The sequence below is a fragment of the Carcharodon carcharias genome, chromosome 3, assembly GCF_017639515.1.
Source record: "Carcharodon carcharias isolate sCarCar2 chromosome 3, sCarCar2.pri, whole genome shotgun sequence".
In the NCBI taxonomy this organism is placed as follows: Eukaryota; Metazoa; Chordata; class Chondrichthyes; order Lamniformes; family Lamnidae; genus Carcharodon; species Carcharodon carcharias.
In genome coordinates, this window is record NC_054469.1 from 95,421,219 (window position 1) to 95,442,122 (window position 20,904).

General features: G+C 41.7%; 1 protein-coding gene across 7 annotated transcripts in view; it reads left to right on the top strand.

The window, feature by feature from the left end:
* The window catches only part of grb10b (growth factor receptor-bound protein 10b), a 275,478-nt gene that overhangs the window by 221,051 nt on the left and 33,523 nt on the right, over positions 1–20,904 (top strand). For all 7 annotated transcript variants that reach the window (XM_041183630.1, XM_041183631.1, XM_041183636.1 and 4 more), the window contains 3 exons: positions 1,351–1,472; positions 11,110–11,184; positions 19,256–19,393. In XM_041183630.1, coding sequence (XP_041039564.1) covers positions 1,351–1,472; positions 11,110–11,184; positions 19,256–19,393 — 335 coding nt within the window. The remainder of the gene's footprint in view (positions 1–1,350; positions 1,473–11,109; positions 11,185–19,255; positions 19,394–20,904) is intronic.

The following is a 20,904-nucleotide window of genomic DNA, read 5'->3' on the forward strand; positions in this document are numbered from 1 at the left end:
GACAAGCTTGTGAGTAGTAATTTGCAGTGCTTTTCTTTGGTAGTGACAAGGCTCTGGTTAAGAAGTTATGTGAACTTAACAAAAATTGTGTGAGGTGACATTTTATGTAAGATATTTCGAAGATGCTGCCCATCTTCTGGAGACTGAATTAAATCACTGCCGTGTTCCCATCTAAATGAGTCTTCATTGGTATAGGCATACGGAATGGTCACTTCTAAGGTCTTGACAAAATTTACAGATGCTGTAGACTTTAATCTCATCTCTTGTCTGAAATGATGCATGTTATTTTGAGATTGTCTGGAAGCATTTTCACTTAATGTAAAAGCAAAGATGAAAGAAAGGGAAAGAAAAATAAGTAAAGCAGAACAGTAGTGATAGAAATGAAAAATTGAAAACATAAAAATGCAAGAACAAGCAAAGAAAATGGAAAAAAAGCTGCAAGGTAAGTTATAATGGCAGCAACATAAACTGGTAAATTTTACTAGTTTGATCAGAATTTTACATGAGTGTTACTTTGGCTTGATATGCACTTGTCTCAGTTGTTCAGTAGTTCATTTCAATGCAAGTGGAATATCTTTAAAACTAATATTGAGCATACAGAATAAATACCTTAATATACTTCAGTTGTGCTGAGTGGGTTATACTAGTTACATTGAGAAATGACTCAATTGTGCACAAGCGGCATTAAATGAAGAAGGACATGTGATCATGTATGTTCCTGCTCTTTAGGAATACTGTAGGATACAGTCCCACTTCAGCATGTAGGGTGCATTGTTGAAAATATTATCCTTTGGATGGGATATTGCAGAGATCCTACTTGGGTATAAAAAAGAGCCAAGAGTTGACTTAATATCCTGGACAGCTTTCACCCAATGCCACATGTGGATTAACTGTTACTTAGTTTGCTTGCTGTTTCTGGTAGCTTGTTGTGTACAAATGAGCACCGTGTTGGTCGACAAAATGGTGAATATGCATGAAAAATAATTCTGTGCCTGTAAACCACTTTAGGGCATCCTTAGACATGAAAGGCCCAGTATAAGTACAAATTCCATCTTTCAGGGAACTATTGGAAGCATAAAAGCAAAATAATGTGGATGCTGGAAATGTGAAATAAAAACAAAATGCTGGAAAAACTCAGTATCTGGCAGTATCTGTAGGGAGAGAAGCAGAGTTAACATTTTGAGTCTGTATGACACTTCAGAGCTAAGGAGAAGTAGAAATGTGATACATTTTATACTCAAAGAGTATAAAATCCAATATCTGTTATTTACAGTGACATTATATCTCCATGATTTCTCTTGTCATACTCTGAGAAATTTACCACCTAAATTCTGTTAAACATTTTTACAGAAAGATGTTTGGAAGACCATGAAGTGGTAGAACAAGTGCAATCCATGTGGACAATGGGAAATCAAAGCAAATTTTTATTCAGAAAAAACTATGCCAAATATGAATTTTTTAAACATCCAACAGTAAGTACCTTTTCACCTTCTAACTGATATTTAAAATGTCTTAGCCATATTTTTGAATAATTTATGCCTTAACCAGTCTTAACTTTGAAAGTGATTTAGTACATGTTTTTGCACAGGCTTGTATCATATGTTGTAAAAACTGTAATAACATTAAGGAAATATCCTTTTTATGCAATATTGTGAATTTATTTTTGGAAAAGATGCGAGCACAAGCAGTTAAACATAAGAGGCTCAATTTATTCCTTTATAATTAACTTCTGAATTTAAACCAATTCAGAATTTTTTTTTTTTCTTTATTAAAAACACATGTGCGGGTTTAAATCTGGTAGCATAAAGCAAGCTTACAATTGTTGACTGTTCCAGGTGTCTGTTCTTTCTTTCTATGGTCGTGTTGGAATTTAAGAAGACCTGAATCTTAAGGTTTTCAAATGTGAAATGTACCAGAATACCTGTTAACTCACTCCTTGCTGCTGAGGGATCCAGCCGGAGATGGGCTGAGGCAGAAAAGGTGACAGAGGCTTTACAGTGGTGGAAATAGGCCATCGTTGTGACAGATTGAATTTGGGGTCAGGAATTCAGGATCAAATAGATCACCGAGGCTCCTAACAGTCTGGTTCAGTTTGAGACACTAACCAGAGAGAAAGATGGAATCAGTGGCAAGGGAACACAGTTTGCAGCAGGGTCACAGTCAGTGGCTTTGAGCTTCCCAGTGTTTACTTGATGGAAATTTTTGCTCATGGACAATGAGCTTGTAAGAGGGCATGTGGATGGACCAGGAAAGGAAGAAACTAACAAAAGCTGCAACATTAAAGCTAGGGCATGGGCAATCAGTAGAACCTTGGTTTGGTGGCCAAGGGAAGAAAGGGATCTCAAATTCAATGACTAAAGTGCATAGCTCCTTGTGTTTGTTGGTGAGGGTGGAGGTGCCAGGTAGGAGAGGCTTAAGGAGACTAATGTTAGTTGGGTGGTGGGGAAGAATGCTGCTGTTATCTTTGTATTCCAGGATGATTCTTTGGCAAGAAGTTTTGGAAGCAGACAGCATGGCCAGAAAGTTTGAAGTGGTCCAGTAGATCTTATGATTAATGGCTGAACAAGTTGTGCACCGTAAATGTTCAAATATATGTCCTTAGACTTGAGCAAAGATGAGGATTGTATTGGTGGGAGAGAAGTTTTACTGTGGACAAGTCCACCAGTAATGGACAAAGGTGTGATTGAGTAAATCTGTAACCAACTTACAGAAGTATCATGCCAGATGGAGGGCTAAAAGCCAGGCATTTTTAAGTTTGAAAGTGTCTTGCAAGTAACTTGGGAAATAGTTTTTACTGGGACATATGCAGAAGAAAGTGAGGTTAGAAGGAGCAGTGATCAGAGAGACATTGCCTTGTCTGTAATTGAGAGGAGGGAAATAAAGAGGTTATGTATGACAGCTGATTGCGAGGTTATATAGAATGTAGTGCAGTGAACTCGGAGGAGAGATGACAAGGTGTCTTAATATGGAGGCTGATATTAGAGGATGAGCGCAAAGGCTAAAGAAGGAAGGCAATAAGTATCTGAGAAACATGACATTGGGCTTAGGTGGACCATACAGAATGAGGAATTTCAAGGAGAGAAGATAGGTAACACAAGTTCAGCTGCTCAAAGGAAGGGAAAATGAGGTGTAGGAAGAGAGAACTGGGTGGAATTGGTGATAAGGTCATTGTAGTTTGGGCAGGACAGGTAATGGCCAGTTGATCCACCCAAAGGTTTAGGGGCCCATGTTCACAGAACACTGAAATGTAGTTCAAAAGCAAAATAATGCTGGAAAATCAGAAATAAGAACCCAAAATGCTAGAAATACTCAACAGGTCAGGCAGCACCTGTGGAGAAAAACAGTTAAGGTTGACCTTCCATCAGAACTGAGTATTTCTAGAGTTTTCTGATTTCAAATTAAAATGTAGCTAGGGTACAAAACAAAAGGATAATGGTATTGTTAGACTTCATTTTTAGAGGGCTAGAATATAAAAGGGAAGTTTTGGTGTAGCTGTACAAAGTCCTGGTTAAACCTAATTTTTCTTTGCTTTCATGAGATGTGGGTATCGCTGGCTCGGCCAGCATTTATTGCCCATCCTTAAATTGTCCTTGAGAAGGCGGTGCTGAGCTGCCTTCTCGAACTGCTGCAGTCCATGTGGCGTAGGCACACCCACCATGCTGTTAGGGAGGGAGTTCCAGGATTTTGACCAATGACAGTGAAGGAACGGCGATATATTTCCAAGCTAGGATGGTGACTGGCTTGAAGGGGTTCTTCTATGAGGTGGTGATCCCATGTATCTGCTGTCCATGTCCTTCTAAATGGTAGCAGTTGTGGATTTGGAAGGTGCTGTTGAAGTGAGTTCCTGCAGTGCATCTTGTAGATGGTACAAACTGTTACCATTATGCATCGGTGGTGAATGTTTGTGGGTAGGGTGTCAATTGAGAAGGCTGCTTTGTCCTGGATGGTGTCAAGCTTCTCATGTTGTTGGAGCTGCACTCATCCAGGCAAGTGGCAGAGTATTCCATCACACTCCTGACTTGTGCCTTGTAGGCAGTGCACAGGCTTTGGAAAGTCAGGTGAGAGACTCGCTTCGGGATTCGTAGTCCCTGATGGGCTCTTGTAGCCACAGTATTTATATGACTAGTCCAGTTCAGTTTCTGGTCAATGGTAACTCCCAGGATGTTGATAGTGGGGAAAGTCAGTGATGGTAATGCCATTGAATGTCAAAGGGCGATGGTTAGATTCTCTCTCGTTGGAGCTCGTTATTGCCTGGCACTTGTGTGACTCAAATGTTACTTGCCACTTGTCAGCCCAAGTCTAGATGCTGTCCGAGACCTGCTGCATTTGGACATGGACTGCTTCAGTATGTGCGGAGTCGAAAATTGTGCAATCATCAGCGAACATCCCCACTTCTGACCTGATGATGGAAGGAAGGTCATCGATGAAGCAGCTGAGGATGGTTGGGCAGAGGACACTACCCTGAGGAACTCCTGCATTGGTGCCCTGGAGCTGAGCTCATTGACCTCCAACTACCACAACCATCCTCCTTTATGCTAGGTATGACTCCAAGCAGTGGAGAGTTTTTCCCTGATTCCTGTTGATTGCAGTTTTGCTAGGGCTCATTGATGCCACACTCAGGCAAATGCTGCCATGATGTTAAGGGCAGTCGCTTTCACTTAACCTCTGGAGTTCAGCTCTTTTGTCCGTGTTTGAACCAAGGCTGTGAAGAGGTCGGGAACCAAGTGACCCAGGTGAAACCCAAACTGACCATCAGTGAGCAGGTTATTGCTAAGTAAGTGCCTCTTGATAGCCATGTTAATGATCACTTTACTGATGATTGAGAGTGGACTGATGTGGTGGAAGTTGGCCAGGTTGGATTTGTCCTGCTTTTTATGTACAGGACATACCTTGCAATTTTCCACATGCTGGGTGGATGCCAGTGTTGTAGCTGTACTAGAACAACTTAGCTAGGGGCACAGCTAGTACTGGAACAGGAGTCTGAAGTACTAGTTGCAGAATGTTCTCATAGCCCATAGCCTTCAGCCGTTTCTTGGTAGCATGAATTGAATTGGCTAAAGCCTGGCATCTGTGATGCTGGGAACTCAGGAGGAGGCCCAGAGGGATCGTCTGCTCAGCACTTCTAGTTGAAGAGTGATGCAAATGGTTTAGCCTTGTCTTTTGCACTGATGTGCTGAGCTCCTCCATCATTGAGGCTGGGTATATCTGTGCAACCTCCACAACCAGTTGGTTGTTTAAGTGTCCATCACCATTTGACTTGATGTAGTAGGACTGCACCATTTAGATCTGATCCATTGACTGTGGGATCTCTTGGCTTTGTGTGTGGCATGCTGCTTCCTCTGTTTGACATGCAAGTAGCCCTGTGTTGTAGATTCACCAGCTTGAAACCTCATTTTTAGGTATGCCTGGTGCTGCTCCTGGCATGCCCTCCTGCACTCTTCATTGAACCAGAGTTAATTCCCAGCTTGATGATAATGGTAGAGTTGGGGATTTTTTTTTTATTCATTCACAGGATGTAGGCTTCGCTGGCTGGGCAAGCATTTACTGCCCATCCCTAATTGCCCTTGAGAAGGTGGTGGTGAATTGCCTTCTTGAACCGCTGCAGTCCATGTGGTGTAGGTACACCCACAGTACTGTTAGGAAGAGAGTTCCAGGATTTTGACCCAGTGACAGTGAAGGAACAACGATATATTTCCAAATCAAGATGGTGAGTGACTTGGAGGGGAACTTCCAGGTGGTGGCGTTCCCATCTATCTGCTGCCCTTGTCCTTTAGGTGGTATTGGTTGTGGGTTTGGAAGGTGCTGTCAAAGGAGCCTTGGTGAATTCCTGCAGTGTATCTTGTAGATTTCTGCTGCTACTATGTGTCGGTGGTGTTTGTGGAAGGGGTGCCAATCAAGTGGGCTGCTTTGTCCTGGATGGTGTCAAGCTTCTTGAGTGCTGTGGGTGCTACACTCATCTAGGCAAGTGGAGAGTATTCCATCACACTCCTGACTTGTGCCTTGTAGATGGTAGATATGCTTTGGGGAGTTGGGTTACTCGTCGCACGATTCCTAGCCTCTGACCTGCTCTTGTAGTCACAGTATTTATATGGCTAGTCCAGTTCAGTTTCTGGTCAATGGTAGCCCCCAGGATGTTGATAGTTGGGGAGTCAGTGATGGTAATGCCCTTGAACATTAAGGGGCGATGGTTGGATTTTGTCTTGTTGGAGATGTCATTGCCTGACACTTGTGTGGTGCAAATGTCACTTGCCACTTGTCAGCCCAAGCCTGGATATTGTGCAGGTCTCACTGCATTTGGACATGGACTGCTTCAGTATCTGAGGAGTCGTGAATAGTGCTGAACATTGTGCAATCATCAGCGAACATCTCCACTTCTGACGTTATGATGGAAGGAAGGTCATTGATGAAGCAGCTGAAGATGGTTGGGCCAAGGACCATTTGGGCCATGAGGTTACAGATTGTGTTTGTATGCAATTCTACTGTTGCTGATGGCCCACAGCACCTCGTGTATGCACAGTTTTGAGTTGCTAGATCTGTATCACATTTTAGCACCGTGGTAGTGCCACACCAACACAATGGAGGATATCCTTAATGGAAAGATGGGACTTCATCTCCACAGTGACTTTGTGATGGTCTCTCCTACCAATATTGTCATGGACAGATGCATCTGGAGTACTGTGTACTGTTTGGCCAGCATACCTTGAAAGGATATATCATTTTGGATGGAGAACAGTGCAAAATTTCCAGAATGTTACCAGCACTCCAAGTTTAGATTATGGTTATGAGGAGAGATTATGCAATCTAGGCTTGAATTCACTGGAATAGAGGTTAAAGGGGAGATTTTGTTGAGGTTTTGGGGGTTTTTGAAAGAAAATGATAGGATAGGTGGAGAGAAACTTTTTCCACTGATGTGGAGGGAGTCTAGGATAAGGGGGAAAACCTTAAAAGTCAGAGCCCAGTGTTCGTGGGATAAGTTAGGAAAACCTTTTACATAAAAGGTGAATTGTGGAATTCTCTCCCACAAAAAAACAGCAAATGCCAGCTCTAAATAATTTTAAATGTGAGATTGATAGATTTTTGTCAAGTAAGTGTATGAAAGGTCATGGAACCAAGGCAGGTGGATGGTATTAATATACATATTGAGGGGCTGAATGGTGCAGTCCTAATCTAATGTTCCAATGTGCTCCATGCACAACAGATGTTGGGCTCAGTGATATATCATTCCTTAGTCTGCCCATGTGCTCCATTTTAAAAATTGGTGTTCTGTTCTCAACGTGGGGCAGTACTCTCATTTTAATAATTCCCTGAAGGTAGTAATAAATAGTGACCAATTTTACTGAGCCAATTCTTTGGTTACGCTTGGATGAAGTTCAGCCAGGCCCCATTTGGAATTTTTAGTACTTCCTCAGTCCATAGTAATTCAACTTTGTGGCAGAGACTGCTCACAGCTTCCTATGTGTATATGATAATTTATCATATTATCTATTATCTCTTGGTCATTTGAGTTGGGCTCAGAGGTTTCAGTTGCTCTTTTCACCTTTTAGCTGTGAATATATTTGTAGAAATACATGACTTTTTCCCATGCTCCATGCTATTTTAGCCTGTAGTTCAGTTGTTCCTCACCTCTTTCACCTTGTTTTTTTATTCATCTAGCCCACCATGTTATCTGTAGCTTTATACATTAGGAACAATCACTCTTTTTGCTCTCATTCCTGCATTATTTCACTGGCGACTTATAACAGTCTTTGACTTTGTGAAGAGTCATACGGACTCGAAACGTTAACTGTATTCCTCTCTGCAGATGCTGTCAGACCTGCTGAGTTTTTCCAGGTATTTTTGTTTTGACTTTTTATCACTCTCCTTGTTACGTATCAATTTTGTACTCTTTAATATTTCTAAATATAATCCACTGTTTTTCATTTTGACTATGTTGTACTATTCAGTTTCTTTAGCACATTCCCTCAAAATTTGGATAATTATCTGAAGAGAAAAAAATTGCAGGGCTACAGGAAAAAGACAGGCTAGTCAGATTAAGTGCATTGCTCTTGCAGAAAGCTGATACAGGCTTGGTGGGCTGAGTGGCCTCTGTGCTGTAACCATTCTGTGATTCTATGAAAATCTGTCTTCCTAAAATTGAACGTTTCTATTGTACTCACTCTCTTTTCTATCTTCACCCTAAACTTAATGCCACCCTGTTGTGGTCATGGCTGTCATTCGCTGACTCTACCATCTCTTGCCTGTTAGATAATATCAAAACCAAACTCATCCATTCTCACGTAGGCTACTTGGCCAAATGTTCAATGTAACAATCCATACTGTGTTGAGGATCATGTTTGAGCTTCCATTGTACCCTATATATATTCCCAAATTTTCCTGATAAATTAAGATCTTGTATAAAACAGCATAAAATATTTGATTGCAAGATTCTTGATCCACTTCCCTAGAGGCTGATCGTTAGTTTCCTTTTCTCCTTCTCTTTTCCCCCTTGCCCTCTATTGACTGACATAGGTACATCTCGGTTATAATCAAGTTCCCTTTCAGATGAAAGGCTTCATCCCCTCAAACAGAAATTAGGAAACTGGACAAGCTGGCATATGAAGTCCATGTATAGAATAAAAATGAAATTGGGGGTACATAACAAGTACTTTGTTTATGTTTGCAGAAGAGCAGAAGGTTGGGAGCAGGTAAATCAAATTATTTAAAAGCAAAATGGGATATTTTGAAATTTTTAAAGGGGAAGTATTCTGGCGATCATTAGGTTAAAGGGAGAACATTGTGCCAGGACCTGGCAAGAAACGTTCACCTGATCATGAGGGAAATGGGGGATAAAATAGTGTAGACTCTAGAAGTAATATTTATGGGTCCCCTTGAGTGCAAGTGTCTGCCAGAGGACTGGGGATTGGCCAATTTTAACATCCTTTTGCAAAAAGAGAAACATAGTTAATCTGGGTTGTCCCAGACCTTTTGCTTTAACTACTATGGGGAAAATGTTGGAATCGTCAACTTTGGTGAAATTGCTAAATATTGATGAGAAAAGAATTAGAAACTGCCAACACAAATTTCAGAAAAGAAGATTGTGCTAACAAACCTGATAAGAGTTCTTGTTGGAAGTGACAGATAGTGGTTGGGGAAATGCAGAAGATGTGGTGCACAAATGCTTTCAGAAAATCTTTGCCACAGTGCTATGCACAGAGTGCTTGAGAAGGACTAGTTTGAGTGGTTGGAAATAGGTAGCTGTGGTTCACAGGATCCTGTTCTGTAATAATTTCTGTTGATTTGCATCAATAATTTCAATACAAGGTAGTGGGTATTGGAACTAAATTTGCAGACAGTATTAAAATAAGATAATGGTAAATAATTGAGAACCAAAGGAAGCCACAAGGGATACTGAAAAAAAATGTTGAAATGTGCAAAAAGAAGTAGTAGAGGGAATTCAGAAATTTTGTTTTCAAAAATCCTGTGGATGGGAGGGAGCTTTGTTGATGTGCAAAAGCAAAAGAGTTTGATATAAAGGTAAGGTATAAAAGCACTTCAAGTTGTTAAAAAGGCCATTAAATAGCAGATGAATATTAGGTTTAATGGTGAAGTGTGTTAAATATTAAAAAATTGAATTGTAGCTGAGCATCTACAAGACCAGCAGTTGGAGTACTGTGTTCACTTTTGGGCTGCATGTAATAAAAAGAATGTTGAAGCACTGGAGAGGGTACAACAGCTTTATTCGAATGCTGCTTAGTGTAAGGAATTGGGGTATTTTTCATCAGGACAGAAGAAATTAAGGGTTTGATTTGAAAGAGATGTTTCAAGTTATGAAGGGAAGAACAGAATAACCAGTGAACTTGGGATGAATTGATAAACTCGACTGGGGAGGAAATACAGGCGGGGGGGCAGCAGTTTTAATTAAGGAGAAAATTAGTGCTAAAAGAAAATTGATTTTGAAGAGTCAAAGAATCTACTTGGTGTTGAGAAACACTAAATAAAGTATTATGCTACTGGCTGTATACTATAACTCATCAAATATAGAAAAGGAGATCAATGAGCACATTTGCAAGGAAGTTACTGAGATGTGCAAAACTATGGAATTGTGGAAATGGGAGTCTTTAATTGCCCAAATATTAAATGGGCCAGTGATTATACTAAGGGAGGAATTTGTGAGGTCTTATCTGATGAAATTTCTTGATCAAAATGTTTCCTGCCAATGAGGGAGGCATTCCTGGATCTAGTGTTAGGAATGAATTGGGTCAAGTGGAGAATGTCGCACTGGGGGAGCATCTCTGGAATAACAATCAGTGTCATATGGTTTTGATTAGTTATGCAGAAGGAGAGGGGGCAATCTAGAATAAAAACACAACTGGAGAACAGCTAATTTCAGTGAATGGAGTTGAGATCTGTTCTGGATAAACTGAAGTCAAAGACTAAACAGATATAGGTCAGTTAGCAGCCTTTAAAAAGATAATTGGTTACAGTACAGGTATATTTCCAAAAGAGGGAAAAGAATGGGGACTAAAGCATGAGCTGTCTGGATGATGGAGTTAGAATGGGATGAAGTTTGAAAAAAGGGGGAGGGGCTTGATATTACAATGGAGAATTGGGCTAAATATAAAAAGTACAGAAGAGAAATGAAAAAGAGCACAAGAGAATTGAGACTAAAATCCTAGAACCTTTTCAGGTGACCATGTTCCTATTAACAGGAAAATGGTAGAAATGTTTTGAAATCCTTTTGATTTTTGCACCATGTATCCTTCGTCCATTAATTATTCATGCTGCTAGGTGTTGTAACTGGATGTGTAGATTAAGCATGAAGGCTTGGGTGTTGTTTTACAACTCTGCTCCCTGCAATTCCCCCTGCAAGATGGTCAACCATCTTATTAGCAACTTGTCTTATGTCTGGCACTGATCATACTGAGATGATGGTGATGAATTGTGAACAGCGTTGGGGAATGAATTCATGGCCTGTTAGTTGGGAGGCAACCACCTCTTCTGCTGAATTAAATTGTTTAAAGTTTGTTAGGTTTTTTGTTAATAAAATCTAACCAATGGCAAGGAACTTTGTATAACTTATAATGGAACATGTTTATTGACCAAGGTTTGAAAAATATTCTGTTTGGACAGAGCTTCTTTCCAGAGCAAATGGTAGCTTGTTGCCAGGAGTTAAATGGAAGTAGCCCACATTCACAGATTTTGCAGGTAAGTGTATTATATTTTGAAGTATGTTGCACAAAATGTTTTTCTAAAGGATTGTGCATGTTTCTAATTGGTAATCAAAGCAAGATATATAGTAAGGTTGAAATAACTTGACGTAAATAGGGGCAGCGAATAGACAGTAACAATGGTTTTGAAAAGCCTAAAGAGTCTAGGAAGAAGCCAAGCCTGAGGTAGGTAAGGATTGTCAAGTTTTACGGTTCTGTGGAACAATGAGATACGGCAGGAGTTGTGCAAGATTTGATTTTCAAGGCAGTTTTAGTGGGAAGAATGTGTAGATTAATTTTAATTAATTAGAAGGAACACAACAAACTTCAGGCAAGCACCATCCATAGTCTCCATAAAATACAGATAAACAGAGGAGGTAAAGAGAGGGAGGTTCAAGGCTAGAGGGGCTGTGATTTTTTTGATTCATTCACGGGATGTGGGATTTATTGCCCATCACTAGTTGCCCTTGAGAAGGTGGTGGTGAGCTGCCTTCTTGAACCGCTGCAGACCATGTGGTATAGGCACACCCACAATGGTGTTAGGAAGGGAGTTCCAGGATTTTGACCCAGCAGCAGCGAAGGAACTGCTTCACGGCAATGTATTTCCAAGTTAGGATGGTGAGTGTCTTGGAGGGGAACTTCCAGGTGGTGGTGTTCCCATCTATCTTCTGCCCTTGCCCTTCTAGATAATAATGGTCGTGGGTTTGGAATGTACTGTCTAAGCAGCCTTGGTGAATTGCTGCAGTGCATCTTGTAGATGGTACACACTGCTGCGTCGGTGGTGGAGGGAGTGAATGTTTGTGGATGTGATGCCAGTTAAGTGAGCTGCTTTGTCCTCGATGGTGCCAAGCTTCTTGTGTTGTGGTATCTGCACTCATCCAGGCAAGTGAGGAGTATTCCATCACACTTCTGACTTCACAGAATCTTAACAGCACAGAAGAAGGCCATTTGACCCATCGTGTCTGCACTGACTCTCCAAATGATCATTATTACCTGGTGCCATTCCCCATACTCTTGCACATTGTTTGTATTTCTATCCAAATAATCTAATGCCCTCTTGAATGCCTGTATTGAACCTACCTCCACCACGCTTCCAGGCAGTGCATTCCAGACTTGAACCACTCGTTGTGAAAAAACCTTGGCTCCTTCATTCATGTGTTAATTTCCTTTTAAGTCCCTAGCCAGCCCTACTGCTCCTTTTACCACCCTTTTACTATTAATATGTCTATAGAAGGCTTTTGGGATTTCCCTTTATGTTGGCTGCCAGTCTTTTCTCGTACCTCTTTGCTTCTGATATGCTTTTTCATCTCCTCTGAACATTGTATTCCTTTTGGTTCTCAATTGTATTTTCTACCTCACATCTGTCATATGCACAATTTTTCTTCTTTCTTAATTTCAATCTCCTTTTTCATCCAGGGTGCTCTGGATTTGTTTGCCCTACCTTTCCTTTTCAATGGAATAAACCTCAACTATGCCTGAACCAATTATTTCTTGAAGGTAGCCCAGTGTTCAGCTTCAGTTTTTCCTGCTAGTCTTTTGTTCCAGTCTGCCTGGCCCGGCTCCATTCTTGCCCCATCGAAGTTGGTTCTTGTCCAATTAATTATTCTTACTCTGGATTGCCTATCATCCTTTCTGTCATCATCCTAAATGTACAATACAATGATCACTGTCGCTTAAATGTTTCCCCACTGACACTTGATCTACTTGGCTGACCTCATTTCCAAGAACCAGGTCCAGCAAGTGCGTCTTTTCTTATTGGGTTGGACACATACTGCTGTAGAAAATTCTGAACACAATCTAGGAACTTTTGCCCTCTCTGCCGTTTACACTACCAGTCTGCATTCGGGTAATTAAAGTCCCCCATTATAGCTATTCTATAATGCTTGCATCTCTCTAATTTCCCTGCAGATTTGTTCTTCTGCATCCTTCTCACTATTTGGCAGTCTACAGTCTACATCGAGCAATGTAGTTGCACCCTTTTTGTTCCTTAGCTGCAGCCAAATTGATTCTGTCCTTGAACCCCCTGGGACATCCTCTTTCTCGAGCACTGCAATGCTCCCCTTAACCAATACTACCATCCTGCCTCCTTTCCTTCCATATCTCTTCTGAACACCTTGTACCCAGGAATATTTCACACAGTACTGCCCTTGAGCCAGGTCTCTTATCGCCACAACATCATACATGGCTAAAACAAAAACAGAATTACCTGGAAAAACTCAGCAGGTCTGGCAGCATCGGCGGAGAAGAAAAGAGTTGACGTTTCGAGTCCTCATGACCCTTCGACAGAACTTCAAGTTCTGTCGAAGGGTCATGAGGACTCGAAACGTCAACTCTTTTCTTCTCCGCCGATGCTGCCAGACCTGCTGAGTTTTTCCAGGTAATTCTGTTTTTGTTTTGGATTTCCAGCATCCGCAGTTTTTTTGTTTTTATCATACATGGCTATCTGCACCTGTAATTCCCCAATCTTATATACTACACTCCATGCATTCACGTACATTCATTGTAACCCTGATTTAGATTTTGATACTTTCTCCCTTACCTGACTTTACCTATTAACTTACTATTCTCTATACTAGTGCTGTCTGTCCCTCCCAGTATTTTGTGCACCCTGGTATTCCTCTCAAATATTTTCTCTTAGTTCCCACCCCCCTGCTGAGTTAGTTTAAAGCCCTCCCAACAACACTAGCAAGGAACTCAGTGCCAGCTCTGTTCGAGTGCAACTCATCTAGCTTGTACGGGTGCTACCTCCCCCAGAGCCAGCCCCAGTGTCCCAAGAATCTAAAGCCCTCTCTCCTGCGTTATCTTTCCAGCCACACATTCATCTGCCTTATCCTCCTATTTTTGTACTCGCTAGCACGTGGCACCGGGAGTAATCCAGAGATTATTACATTTGAGATCCTGCTGGCCAATATTATACCTAGCTCCCTAAATTCTGATTGCAGGACTACACCCCCCTTCCTACCTAAGTCATTGGTACCAATGTGGACCATGACCTCTGGCTGATCACTCTTTCCCAGAAAAATATTGCACAGTTGCTGTGACATCCTTGACCCTGGCAACAGGGAGGCAATATACCATCCTGGAGTCACATCTATGGCCACAGAAACACCTGTCTGTTCCCGTAACCAATGAATCCCCGATCACTATAGCCCTTCCTTTCTTCTTCCTCCCCTCCTGTACAAGGCACTCGTGCCACAAACATGGCTCTGCCTGCACTCTGAGGAACCAGCACCTTCACCAGCTTCCAAAACAGAAAACCAATTTGTGAGCAGGGCCCCAGGGTACTCCTGCACTACCTGCCTACTTCTTTTGGACGCCTGGCGGTCACCCATTTCCTCTGTCTCCAGGCCCTTGAGCTGCGGTGTAACCACCTCTCTGAACATGTTATCCATGTGGCGCTCAACCTCACAGATGCACCACAGTGACACCAGACACCTCTTGAGCTCTGAAACCCAAAGCTCAAATTTCTGCTGACAACACTTCCTGCACATGTGCTCAACTAGGATACTGGTAGCATCCATGACTTTGCACATATTGCAGGACACACATTTCACTCAACTGAGCTGCCCTGCCATGCCTTAACTCTACCTCCCTTAAGTTAACTTTATTCTACTTTGGATTATTTATATTACTTTATTATATTGGTCCTAAACTTCCCTTATTCCTGGCGCTCCTCTGTTAAGTCCAAGTTTAGCAATTTGTTTAAAAATATTGCACTTTTCTAATTTCCTCACCAGTTCCATCTTACCAAGGGCCACCACTCTTTTTTCTGAGGGAAGGTAGAAAAAGAAAGGAGCACCTCCTCCCTTCTCACTGAACTCCCTCAGTCACCAAACTCCAACTGAAGCATTTGATTGCAGCCAAAAACTGCACTCCGGTGCAAAGCCAGCACTATAATATCCCTACTTCTATACTCTCTGAACCTAGCCTCTGAAAACCTGATTAAGCCATTTGTCTAATTAACTAGCTGCAGCTGCAAGCAGAGCCTCCATGAGTCCTGTTTTAAGGCTGGACTAAAACCCACCTTCCAACCCTAACAGCAACTTTTAGTTAATTGCTAAATTAAAGAAAGACTGGACTATAGATAGAATTTAACCCTTAAACTCCCTCAGTCACCAAACTCCAACTGAAGCACTTGACTGCAGCCAAAATCAGCACTCCAGCGCAGACTTGTGCCTTCTTGATGGTGGATAGGCTTTGGGGAATCAGGAGGTGAGTTGCTCGTTGCAGGATTCCGAGCCTCTGACCTGCTCTTGTAGCCACAGTGTTTATATGGCTAGTCTAGTTCAATTTCTGGTCAATGGTAACCCCCAGGGTGTTGATATTGGGGGATTCAGTGATAGTAATGCCACTGAATGTCAGGGGATGATTGTTAGTTTCTCTCTTGTTGGAGATGGTCATTGCCTGGCACTTGTGTAGCACAAATGTTACTTGCCATTTGTTGGCCCAAGCCTGGAAAGTGTCCGGGTCTTGCTCCATTTGGACATGGACTGCATCAGTATCTGAGGAGTGCTCAAATGGTGCTGAGCATTGTTCAATTATCAGCAAACATCCCCATTTATGACATTATGATGGAAGGAAGGTCATTGCTGAAGATGGTTGGGCCTAGTACACTACCCTGAGGAACTCCTGCAGCAGTGTTCTGGAGCTGAGATGACTGGCCTCCAACAACCACAACCATTTGTGTTAGGTATGACTCCAACCAGTGGAGGGTTTTACCCCTGATTCCCATTGACTCCAGTTTTCCTTGATGCCACACTTGGTCAAATGTGGCTTTGATGTCAAGGGCAGTCACTCTCACCACACCTTGGGCGTTCAGCTCTTTTGTATGTGTTTGAACCAAGGTTGTATTAAGGTCAGGAGCTGAGTGGCCCTGGCAGAATCCAAACGGCATCAGTGAGCAGGTTATTGCTAAGCAAATGTCGCTTGATAGCACTGTTGATGAGCCCTTCCATTACTTTATTGGTGATGGTGAGTAGACTAATGAGGCGATAATTGGCCCGGTTGGATTTGTCCTGCTTTTTGTGTACAGAACATGCCTGGGCAATTTTCCACATAGCCGGGTAGATGCCAGTGTTGTAGCTGTACTGTAACAGCTTGGCTAGCTCTGGAGCACAAGACTTCAGCACTATTGCCAGAATATTGCCAGGGCCCATAGCCTTTGCACTATCCAATGCCTTCAGCCATTTCTTGATATCATGTGGAGGCAATCGAATTGGCTGAAGACTGGCATCTGTGATGCTGGGGACCTCCAGAGGAGGCCGAGATGAATCATCGACTTGGCACTTGTGGCTGAAGATTGTATTAAATTCTTCAGCCTTGTCTTTTGCACTGATGTGCTGGGATCTCCCATCATTGAGGATGGGGATATTTGTGGAGCTTCCTCCTCCAGTGGGTTGTTTAATTGTCCACCACCTTTCATGACTGGATGTGGCAGGATTGCAGAGCTTAGTTCTGATCCGTTGGTTGTGTAATCACTTAGCTCTGCCCATCATTTGCTGCTTATTCTGATTGACATGCAAGTAGTCCTGTGTTATAGTTTCACTAGATTGACACTTCAATCTTAGGTATGCATGGTGCTGCTCCTGGCTTGCCGTCCTGCACTCCTTATTGAACCAGGAATGATCCCCTGGCTTGATGCTATTGATAGAGTAGGGGATATGCTGGGTCATGAGGTTACAGATTGTGTTCGAGTACAGTTCTGCTGCTGTTGATGGCCCACAGCGCCTCGTGGATGCCCAGTCTTGAGTTGCTAGATCAGTTTGAAATCTATCCCATTTAGCATGGTGGTCGTGCCACACAACATGATGGAGGGTATCCTCAGTGTGGAGGTGGGATTTTGTCTCCACATTGACTGTGCGGTGGTCACTCCTACCAATACTGCCCGTAAGTACAAGTAGTATATGTTTAAGCTTCCCAGATAAAGAGACATCAAAACAGGATTAGATCATTTATTTCTTTGGTCATGGGTTGGGTGTCCCTGGAATGGCCAACGTTCCTGAGTGCCAATGAAGTGAGTGGCTCACCAAGCCAAATCAGAGGGCAGTTAAGAATCAACCATATTGCTCTGGGTCTGGAGTCACATGTAGACAAGACTGGATAAGGATGGCAGATTTCTTTCCCTAAAGGACTGTGAAGGTTTTACAACAATCAGTGCTATTGTCATGGTCACCATTATAGAGAGTAGCTTTATATTCCAGGTTTATTAATTGAACTTAAATTCCAGCAGCTGCTGTGGTGGGATTTGAACCTGTGTCCCCAGAGTATTAGCCTGGGCCTCTGGATTGCTAGTCCAGTGCCATTACCACTATGAAATTACTTTCCCATTAATCATTTACTCCACTGAGTCTGCTCCTGTTGTCATGACAGCTCTTTGGCTTTTTTAACCTCAGTTCCTGTTCTTTATTATTGATAAGCGTTCATAAAATTGCATCTCGAGGAATAGATGTTTACAGCACACTTCGCCAATTTGCAAGGCTATCAGGAAAGAGCAGGAGAGTGGGACTAATTAGTTAGCTATTCCAAAGAGCTGACACAAACACAATATACCAAGTGGCTTTGTGTGCTTTTTGATTCTATGAAAAATGTTTATGCGCAGGCTATTCGCTAAAGCAGTCCAAAACCTGTTCCACTGCCCTTCACTTGAGTGGACCCTGCATTATCAGCTGCTTCAAATGTTTATTTACACTGCACTTAATGCATTGATGGCAAAGCAGTTCATGCTGTAACAATTAAATATCCAGTAACCTTTCTTCTCAATCTTTTAGTGACAATTTTAAAATGATGACTCCTCGTCAGTGACTCCCAAACCTGAAGATGTTTACTTTTTGCCAAATCAAAATTCTCCGTGTTTTAAAATGCTTTCTATGAACCAGTTAAATTAATCCCAATATTTCAATTCTCTGCTCATAGTTACATCCATAGACTGGAGAGTACGTACCTCAGAGTCAGTATCAGGATAAAGGGTTAGCATTTGAATACGATGAGGATATTTTTCATTCAGCGGGTTGGGGAATCTTTGGAATTGTCTACCCCAGAATGCTGTGAATGCCTAGTTGATGCATATGTTCAAAACTGAGATCAATAGATTTTTTGGGCAGTAAGGGAAACAAGGGGTATGTGAGTATGGCAGGAAATTTGTAGTTGTAATGGTTCAGCCATGATCATATTGAATGGTGGTGCAAGCTGCAGGGCCCATGTGGCCTACTTCTCCTATTTTTTTTATATTATTTGTAGTTTCACCCTGCAGAATCTACATGCTGCATGGTTTAACATCCTTTCTGAAGGGAATTTCACAATGTGGACCTCAGACAGCTGAAGGTGCAGCTACTCAAAGTGAGTCAAGGAAAGGAGCGTTGCACAAATGTTGAGCGTAATAGAAATAGTGTTTTTGAGAGGAGAGGGCTGAAAGATGTTACAGAGAGGCTCTGGCAAGGCCACAAGTGATTCACACACATGAATCTGATTTCAAGGTGGAGGTTTTGGGGATCAAGCCAAAATCGGTCAGCAAGCACCACTTAATTGGTGAGAGGAAGCTCGTGTAGGATAGTTACAAGCTGTAGCATTGTACATGAGCTGAAACTTATGGAAGGTGGAGAATTGAGGCTAATCAGGGGAGTCAAAGGGTGAGGGAGAGTTGTCAGCATGTCTGACAGCATCAGTGGAGAGAAAAACAGAGCTCATGTTTCAGGTCGGTGACCTTTCAAGAATTTTCCTTTGCAGTGTTCCCAAAATCCTGTGACCATCATGTGCTTCTAGACCTTGGAGCTTCCCTCAAATTACAGCTGGACTATGAAACTCCATCCCTGTGCTGTGGCCCTGTGCTTCCAGATGCTCGAGGCGCTCTTCCTCTTTGCATATATATAGTTCAGTTTCCCTGATGTAACAATCTTGCTCTTAAAAAAACTTTTAATTTTACTGTGAATAATATAATGGGAGATCTGCTGGTCTACTAAATCTTGCATGTGGTGTGCATTTGCTTTCCACAAATATTTATGCACTCATTCTTGAATAAAAGTATTTTTGATCTACATTTTAAAACAATAATGCTAGTATAAATCTTGTTACAGAACTTCTTGAGCTCTAGCAGTTGCCCAGAAATTCAAGGATCCTTGCATGTAAGGGAAGTGGGAAGAAAGTCTTGGAAGAAGCTGCATGTGTTTATGCGAAGATCAGGACTTTACTTTTCCTCAAAAGGAACTTCAAAGGTAAGCCATAGTTTAGAGTGTTTATATCTATAAGAGGACAGTTTTGGGAGAGGAGGTTACTCGTAGGTTTTTTGTTTCCTACTGACAAAGTCCAGGACTCATAGTGTAGGACAGGACCAAAGTTGAAATGAATCAGACAATGAATGCAAGAGCTATCACAGACTGAGTGGCGATGAATGGTGTCTTTCTGTGCTGTCTTCTTCAGTGATTTCATGACATCCAATAAGGCAAAGCCTTGAAATGGCCAGATGATTAAATGGATAAATAGACCACATGGCATAATGCTGGATTGTACTGGCCAATAAGGTTACAATTGCATTCATACATCTCTGATATATCTGTAGTATCCTTCAGTGGCACTGGGCTATATGATGATCAGTGGAAATCTTTGGAGCATGTGTTGCATAGAAGACCAGTATTTGTTGTTTCACTGACCTGTGAATGGACTCCATGTCACTTGATCTCATTGGCCTCCTTTGACTTTGTTTTGAGAAATCAATTTTATCAGAGTGTGTGCTATTAAAACTGGATTTGGTGTGCATTAAGCTGTGGCTTGCATTACTAATAACGTTACTGTCTACAGTAGATTTCCTACTTGCTTGCTGATTATCTGTCTTGCCACGTGATTAGAAGATGCCAATAATATCCTAGACCATAAAGGAAAAAGCTTGCATTTTTATCGTGCTTTATTACTCCCTCAGAAGGTCCCAACGTACATCTCAACCAATTATTCGCTTTTGACACAATAGTAGCTGCTATTATACGGGCAATGGGATACACCCACTCTATAAACAACACATTAATCAGACTTTTTTCTGTTGGCAGTTGAAGGAGAATACTGGAGAACTCCCTGCTTTTTTTTTCTGGAAAATGCCCTGAGACCTGTGGTATTTGCCCATTTCCAGAGTTTTCAACAATATCAGGGGAAACATGCCCTTTTGTAGGTTTTAAGTTGATTTGTTATGATTTCTGTAATGACTGTTATATGGGGCCTTATAAAGTGCAAGTGCAACAGTGTTGGTGACATCAAGCTGGAAATGAACGTGCAATTGATGCCATCGTCAAATGTGCTGGGAAGTCTCTTTGCTGAATCAATTTCTGACTATCATTTTTAAGCCTTTCATATGAAAAATCATTACTTGGTACCAAAGGATTTCCAGCACCATCTTCAAGAGAGGGATGGGACTAGGGGAGAGTGTGGTTCAAAAGTAAGAAACTTGTCCTTTTGGAAATGAGAATGACATATATTTTCAGAAATGCAAGGCCTGTGCCATCAGCATAAAGGTTTGAAGACAATTGAAAATATTGTCCTTTCTTCTGACGAGCATTAAAATAAATTTCAGAAATTTTGACAGTTTTCTCATGTGCAACCTTGGTTTAATACCACTGGCAACAGTGTATTCTTAAAAAGAGTGATGTAAAACTGTTTTGTGTACTTTTAAAATTTAGTTCAAAGGTGCAATCCCTATGTTGGATATCATGTTCACAGAATCACAGAATTGTTACGTGCA